The 8,645-nt window shown below is 40.3% G+C and overlaps 1 protein-coding gene across 1 annotated transcript; it reads left to right on the top strand.

Moving 5' to 3' along the window:
• Nucleotides 1-2,885: 2,885 nt before the first annotated feature.
• Nucleotides 2,886-8,323, top strand: LOC310633332 (uncharacterized protein; the record flags this gene model as incomplete). Its single annotated transcript, XM_083351035.1, has 5 exons — nucleotides 2,886-3,047; nucleotides 3,306-3,408; nucleotides 3,528-3,610; nucleotides 4,069-4,195; nucleotides 5,237-8,323. 5 exons carry the CDS (start codon nucleotides 2,886-2,888, stop codon nucleotides 6,706-6,708), a joined length of 1,947 nt encoding a protein of 648 aa, XP_083207161.1. The 3' UTR covers nucleotides 6,709-8,323.
• Between the last annotated feature and the right edge of the window lie 322 nt (nucleotides 8,324-8,645).

Here is an 8,645-nt window from a genome sequence, read left to right as displayed (position 1 = left end):
CATGAAGTCCATGTTTAAATATGTTGAAGCACGTTGAAGCATTACAGCCATGATGCTGCAGTAGTTAGAATGCAGTACTGCAGGCTACTTCTGCTGACTGCCAGCAGTTTGATTCTCACAGGCTCAAGGTTAATTCAATTTTCCATTCTTCTGAGGCCGGTAAAATGAGGACCCAAATTGTGGGGGGCAATAGGGTGACTCTGTATACCGTTTATTGAGTACAGTAAAGCACTGTGAAGTGGTATATAGGTTTAAATGGTATTGTGATTTTGTCTTTATGATATGATAAATGTCTAAACTAATTTAAATAATTTGGATTTATTTAAAGTTAATTGGATTCTATTTCTATTTGAATAAAATTAATTTTGGATTTAAATAAAATTAAATATTACTGACATGGTTATTCATAAGACTTTTTAAAATTCAAGTATATTAAAGAGTGGAAAAAATTGCTGAAAAGGACCATGCTATTGGTAAGAGAGAGAGATGCTAATTGCATTCTTTTTAAATTACTTCTGAACTCTATTTCACCATTTCTTTATTTCATTAATTTAGATAAATCTCTTTGTTGTTCTTGCACTGCCACTGCTAAACCCAGACTAATCTCTTCAAACAATGGAAGTTTTCAGATCCTTTCACTAGAAGAAAATTGGTATTTTCTTTAGTGCAGTTGCCTTATATTGTCTTCAGAATTCCTACTCATATTTCCGGAGCTGTATTCCCAATTGAATACTGAAATGAAGCCATTTTCCTTTTTCCCCTCATGGCATTTCAACTTTATATGTACTCCTCAAGGTTTACCTTCCTGCATTTTGTAATTCCACCTTTTCTCCACTCACCTATGAGACACTATTCATTTCTCCATCTGGGACGCTTGTTTTGAGGTAAAATTTCTACAACTTCCATGATTTGAGCTTTCTCTCCATTTTGGAACTTCTTTACTTTTGATGCCGTTTCTTCAGGATTATCCTCATTTTTGTTGCTGCCACTTGTCGTTTTGAACCACAGTTGGCCACCCAGAGGCCAGAATTTAAAAAGGCAGCTGTAATAATTGAACTCACCAAATAAAAAATCAATACACATCTTAATTTTCCTAACCCTTCGCTTCCTATGTTGTGACTGTGCCAGACCGTTTATCTTCCCTCGCTTCAGGACTGAGTTTGCCAACAACCACATCACATAACCGGGGCTTGAAAGAGAGGCTCCTGTTTCTTTTGAGCCTCCACAGAGATTTTGTCAATATTCACAAGATGGCAGATCGTTCTTAGACATTCAAAAAGGAAAGTCTAGAAAATGTTGACTGCTGGAGACAGGCAATGTTAGAGCGACTCTTTCCTTCTACTCCAGTGCCCATCATTCCAGGTCCGCATGGAACATGATGGTCTCCCCTATTCCATTGCCGCGTCTATCTAGCGTTGCGTGCAGGATCCACTAGGGGGCTCCCTGGTTGCCGTTACAAAGCCCTCAGTCTCCGCCGCTTCAGGAGAGAACTGAGCATGCGCTCCTCCAGGAGTTCGAGAGACATGCTCGGTGCGTTGTCCAGAACAGGCTGCGATTGTTCTGTCTCTCTCCGCTTCGAGCCTTAGGCTAAGCCTTCGCAGGAGTCAAAAAGGCTGCAAGGGAGCTTTGCACGGATGGAGATCAAACCTGACTCCGGAGTTCAGTAAGTTGGGCGACGTTTCTTTCACGGTCTGGACCGCGCACGGAGACAACCAAAACTTCATCAGGTTCGGAGGCGTGGAAAGGGGGGAGCCCGGGGTCCCATGTTCCCCTGCCCCACCTGTGCATGCAAGGGCCAGGCAGGGAAGAAATCAAAGCTCCGGACGCGCTGCATTGCCTCCTGGAAGAGAATCAGGATCGCCAGAAAGGTCGGAGCCATTCAGGATTAGGCTAAAAGTGGGGAACCTCTTTCCAGGAGATGCCTGAATGAAAACATCATGTTAAGTCATAGCTGGTTTATTGATTCTGGTATTATTCTGTTTGCATTGAATGGTAGTTTGTTGATTGTGATTTCTCAGGGAGCCACAGCAGTTTGGGCCAGGAGTTTAATGGGGTTCTGCTGGTTAACGTTTTATGGGAAATTCAAATAGTGATTGATTTACCTATTAAATCAATTTAGAAAGCCACTCATCTCAATCGCTGTTTGTCACCTGAGACAGTTATATGATCTGGATTGTACAGAGGTTGGTTTTCATGCTGGAAGCAGCCATCAAAATTATTTGAATGAATAAGTAGGAATAAGAAATCAAAAACATATTTTAAATTTATAATGTTTAGTCCTAGATAGAAGTTGATCCACCAACTTACTACAGAATTTTTCCCACACACAGACAGGTCAACCTACTTACTAATGTTTCCCCCTCTTCTCAGATATTATTCATAAGAATTTCTTATTTCGGTTTTTGTGTGTCCTCAGTTAAGTTGGTAACACTGTATCTTTGGAATTTTCTTTTGTTTTCCATTTCAGAGATATAAGTTGGAAATCTTTCGTGGTTTCTTTGGAGTTCTAAGCATCTTGTGTGGGAAGAGGGGCTGAATGGCCTTTAGGAGATTCGGCCAGACCTCTTGTGATTAGGAAGACCTGTGCAGATCCATCAGTCCATTTTGGAGTTGGATTAGAGACCAGAGAGAAGATGAAGGGACAATGCCCAGCAGATGCAGGAGCTGGAAAAGGCCCCCCAGCTGCTCAGTCTTGGAGCTGTGGGAAGAATGGGGCAATTCCTGGGCAGAAGAGCCAAGAAGAGGAAGCCAACAGTTCAGACATCCAATGCTGTCACTTCAGAAAAGTGCAGTTCCAGGAGGGGAGAGGTCCCCGAGATGTTTGCAGTCAGCTTCACCACCTTTGTTGTCAGTGGCTGCAACCAGAAAGACACACAAAGGCCCAGATGCTGGACCTGGTGCTCCTGGAGCAGTTCCTGGCTTTCCTTCCCCCAGAGATGGCGAAATGGGTGCGGGAGTGTGGAGCAGAGACCAGTTCCCAGGCGGTGGCCCTGGCCGAAGGCTTCTTGCTGAGTCAGAAGGAAGAAAAAATTCAAGAAGAGTTGCAGGTATGAGAATGTAGCCTTAGCAGCTCTAAAGAGAATCACTCTGTATTTGTCAATTTTTTTCTGGCAGAATTTTCTGGGATTATTAACTCTTAAGGCCATTTGTTCTATTCCTCCAGAGGATGTATTTGGGGCAATTATTTTGTTCCGTTTTGGGCTTTCGGCAATGCATATTGTGGTCTGCTAGTTTGAAGGTGCAATGTGATAATTCATTTCTATCTCTGTGCTCTTCCTTTGTTTCTCGTATTACATCATGTCCAGAAATCCTTGGAAGCTGTAACTGAGTATCCCAAGGCAGGGAAAGATTCATTCAGATCTTCTCATGAGAGCTTCCACAAAAGTCAAGGTCAGGGTACCACGCTAGGTAACAAATGCTTTTTCTGTGTGATGTGAAATTTCAACATTTAGCTGATTCTTTGCTGCACTTCATTGCAATTTCTCTCTTTAACAAATGTGCATCCACCATTTTTCTATGCCTCACAGAGAGTAGAAAGGTGTCCTTGGAATTTTTAGAGTCACCTCCTCTTTGTGATGGAGCTGAAGGATTGGCTGAACCACTACTTCAGGTAAGGAGGAGAAAATTCAGAAAAGGTCCATGAATCTTGGATGGATTTCATTTTGTTCTAGAGTTCAGTGTAATAAATTGCTGCTTCTAAGCAATATGAATTTGACATCAAGTCATTGAACATTCACACTTAGCTTAGCCTACCCTCTCCCTTCTGAGGAGATGCTTTGCAAGACGCTTTTTCCGCCCCCAACCCCCACCCCTTCACTCTCAGATTTCATTGACCAGAGAATTGTGAGCATTGGGGCTCTTCTATCTCCCAAGGTCATTTTCACATAACATTATAAAGAAATATACTGTTTTTTCCCTTTTGAAAACGATCTTTGGGACAATCATGACCTGACTGAGAATCTCCCTAGACATATATTATTACAAGCTCTTCCCTTGTAGTTAGTGGAAGAAAACTATCAAATTATTCTGGGATTATCTGTTAATAAGGACATTTCTTTTCTTCTTCAGGATGTTGTATCTTTTGAGGAAGTGGCCGTGTTTTTTTCCACGGAGGAGTGGTCTCAGCTGGATCCTGCCCAAAAAGCACTCCACGGAGAAGTCATGCTGGAGAATTCCAGGAATCTGGCTTCTCTGGGTAAGAATCCCTATCTGTGCTCAGAAAGGTAGAGAGGTCATTGGGTGGGTGGCTTAGGTGATATTTCTAGTAACAAACATTGCTTATTTATATCCTGTCTTTATTGTTTGTAAATAATAAAGGCAGTGGACAATCCCAATATTCCTTCCTCCTGCTGTTTTTCCCACAACAACAACCTTGTGACCTGGGTTGAGCTGAGGGAGAGTGGCCCAAAGTCACCCAGCCAGCATTCATGCCTAAGGCAGAACTAGTACTCCCACTCACCCAGTTTCTAGCCTGGCCAAACTGACTTTATGGAAGAAGGAAATTTATTGAAATTAAAACTGAAAACCTGCCTAGCCTCCCTTTTTAATGGAAATGATTTTTTTAATGCTTTCTGCTCATAAAATACAAAATACTCATTTCCTTCTCATGGAAGATAATCGCAAAAATCTGAGGGATGGGGATGGTGTGGTCTCTGTTGATCAAGGTTCTGTCTACCAGGGTTTGGTATTCACTCGTGGTTATTGACTCCCCAATGCGCGTGAGCTGCTATAACCAAGGATGGATGAGCCCTGAGAGGGATGTTCCCTTCTCAGATGTCTCCACTTGTTTACCGAGTTTGCCATCAGGCTAAGTTGAGGGTGGGGAGCTATTGCCATCCAGAAATTCCCCTTGGCTTTGAAAGATTCTGCTCTGCAGAGAAATGGATATGAGAATTTCATTGAAGTTTGGGAGCTGGTGGGTATGTTGCTTAACCAGCCCAATACAGCGTCCAATGCACTTCAGGAGTTTGTGACACCATGCAATAGTCCCAGGTCAAAGATTAAATCAGGGTTGTCGCTTACATTTGTTGTGATATAGCCCAATTATGATATATGAGGATCAGTAGGGATTCATTTGGAAAGATCCACTTGGTCTTTGCTAAAATCTTAGTTTGGAACCTTCATGTTTGCCAACAAAAGAGGCAAAATGTATTGATGATTTCTTGACTAAATTTCAGAAGAAAAGATTTGATTGTTCTCCTATTCTTGCTTCAGTTTTCATTTTTCTTTTTTCAAGGCTTTCATGGGCAAGAGAATAAGAATTGCAAGGAAGAATGCCAAGCGATCCAATCAAAAGAGATAAAAGGGAAGTTTGCAGATCAGATGCACCCAAAGAGTGATGAAACAAAGATATCACAAAGTGGAATTAAAAAAGTCATTCCTTGGGTCAGTTGGCTTCCTAGCCATACAAACATTGATATGGGAGAAGAAAAAAATAAATGCAGGGAATGTGGAAAGAGCTTTAATAAATCTGATCATCTCATTTCACATAAAAGGACACATTCAGAGGAGAAACCATATACCTGCAGGGAGTGTGGAAAGACCTTTACTCGTAGGAGTAATCTTAATTCTAACAAGAGAATCCACACAGGAGAGAAACCATATAAATGTATGGAGTGTGGAAAGAGCTTTAGCAACAAAAGAGCTCTGATTCACCATAAAACTATCCATACAGAGGAGAAATTATATCAATGCATGGAGTGTGGAAAGACCTTTACTTGTAGCAGTAGTCTTAATTCCCACAAAAGGATCCACACAGGACAGAAGCCATATCAATGCATGGAGTGTGGGAAGGATTTTAGGAAGAGTAGTAATCTTGCCTGCCATAAGAGGATCCACACAGGAGAGAAGCCATATCAATGCATGGAGTGTGGAAAGTCCTTCGGCTATAACTATTCTCTTATAACACATCAAATGAATCACAAAGGAGAAAGACCTTATAAATGTGTGGAGTGTGGAAAGACCTTTACTTGTAGCAGTAATCTTAATTCCCACAAGAGGATCCACACAGGAGAGAAGCCATATCAATGCATGGAGTGTGGGAAGGATTTTAGGAACAGTAGTAATCTTACCTGCCATAAGAGGATCCACGCAGGAGAGAAACAGTACCAATGTATGGAGTCTGGAAACACCTCCTGCTATAATCATTCTCTTATAAGACATCAAATGAATCACAAAGGAGAAACACCTTATAAATGCATGGAATGTGGAAAGACCTTTACTCGTAGGAGTAATCTTAATTCTCACAATAGAATCCATACAGGAGAGAAGCCATATCAATGCATGGAGTGTGGGAAGACCTTTACTGATAGGGGTAATCTTAATTCTCACAAAAGGATCCACACAAGAAAGAAGCCATATCAATGCATGGAGTGTGGGAAGACCTTCTGCTATAATGATTCTTTTATAATGCATCAGAGGAATCACAAAGGAGAAACACCTTATAAATGCATGGAGTGTGGAAAGAGCTTTACTCGTAGGAGTAATCTTAATTCTCACAAGAGAATCCACACAGGAGAGAAGCCATATCAATGCATGGAGTGTGGGAAGACCTTTACTGATAGGAGTAATTTTAATTCTCACAAGAGAATCCACACAGCAGAGAAGCCGTATCAATGCATGGAGTTTGGGAAGACCTTCTGCTATAATGATTCTTTTATAATGCATCAGAGGAATCATAAAGGAGAAACCCCTTATAAATGCATGTAGTGTGGAAAAATCTTTACTCGTAGGAGTAATCTTAATTCTCACAAGAGAATCCACACAGGAGAGAAACCATATCAATGCATGGAGTGTGGGAAGACCTGCTATAATGATTCTCTTATAATCCATCAAAGGAATCACAAAGGAGAAAGACCTTACAAATGCACGGAGTGTGGAAAGACCTTTACCAAGTCCAAATAGTCAAAGGCCTCCTCTTGTTTCAAATATTCCAAAATATCAAACACAATTATCCCATTATTCTTCATCTTTTAGGTGAAAAACCAATCTTTATTAGAGGTTATCTGATACCTCTTGCTGTTGCCTCAGTATTTCTATTCTGTTATTGGGCCAAGTATCTGGACCCAGCCCTTTTTCTGGTGTTCTAACTTTCACATCCCTGCTTGTCTTTGGAAGGCTCCAATAAAATGCCCGATCCAGAATGTTGGCTGTTCCTTGCAAAATTTTGGAGCTTCTGAGCAAATCCCTTCCTTTAGCAGCTAAAATTTGTTTTCATACACAAAACCTAGTGAGTCCCTTGAATCAAAGCTGATCCAGCCACTATCATCAATTTGTCACAGGTTCGTTTTAAACCATACCTAGTTTGATTGACTTGAGCTCAAAAGATCCATTAAAAGTATGAATTCTAGACAATTTAAGTTTTCTTTCTCCAATAAGGGTTTTGGAGATGTTTTATTTTGAAAAGATATTCAAGATACAAAAGTAAAACATATAAACAAGGTGTAAGTTATTGCTATGTTCTCTTATACTAGGTAGTTAGTATATTTATACTATACAATATTCTGTATAATATACTATTCTATTGCAACATTATATACTATAGTCCACCTATGCTATATTATACTATTTCTACTGCTAATATATTGTTAAATATTACTATTATAGAATTCTTTATTGGCCAAGTGTGATTGGACACATAAGGAATTTGTCTCCAGGGCATAATCTCTCAGTCTACATACAAGCGATCTACCCTGTAGTAGTATACAACAATATTTTTACTCTTACAAATCCTGGTCTGTCTTTAATTCCTCTCTGTGGTTTTCTCTTATTAATGGACAGCGGGTAAAGCGCTGGGACCTTCCCAACATTGATCTTGGCTTATGCGATGTCACAATTTATGACCGTATCACTTAGTGATGGGAATTCTGATCCAGATTCCATTCCTTAATCAATGATTTACCTGTATAAGTGGTCCTCAACTTATGAGCACAATTGAGCATAGAATTTATGTGGCTAAGTAAGAAATTTGTTAAGCGCGGTTTGCCCCGTTTTACAATCTTCTTACCACATTTGTTAAGTGAATCATTGGGATTGTTTAATTAGTAACCTGGTTGTTAAGTGAATCTGGCTTCCCCATTGACATTGCTTGTCAGAAGGTTGCAAAAGGTAATCACATGACCCTGGATCACATGCAACTGTCATCAGCACCGGACCTTCGCTCCTTCCGACGCGGTCTGAAGACCCACTTATTCGAACAAGCTGGCCTGGCCTGATGGGGGGATTTTTGGGTTTTTAATTGATTTTTATACTGTATTGTTTTATTGGGCGATTATTTAATTCTCTTTTTAATTTTTGTATTTGTTATTTATATGTGCCCTGTTCACCGCCCTGAGTCCTTCGGGAGAAGGGCGGTATATAAATTTAATAAATAATAATAAATAATAATGTGAGTCAATTGTCAAGCATCCGAATGTATAGCACGTCACCAGAGGGATGGTTCAACAGTCGTAAAAGTTAAACATGGTCATAATTTACTTTTTTCAGTGCGGTTGTAAATTTGAATGCTCACTAGACGTACTGTTGTAAGCCGAGGACTACCTGTATTGGAATTCAACATAATTCCAAGCACAAGCAATAGAACAAAGTCACATATATATCAATGTATCCTGTGTGAAAAGAGTTTCAGGACGATGAATTCCTCTCAG

This window comes from Vipera ursinii, assembly GCF_947247035.1.
Source record: "Vipera ursinii genome assembly, chromosome: 2".
In the NCBI taxonomy this organism is placed as follows: Eukaryota; Metazoa; Chordata; class Lepidosauria; order Squamata; family Viperidae; genus Vipera; species Vipera ursinii.
Note: the sequence above shows the minus strand (reverse complement) of the source record. Positions and strands in the feature narration are given on the sequence as shown.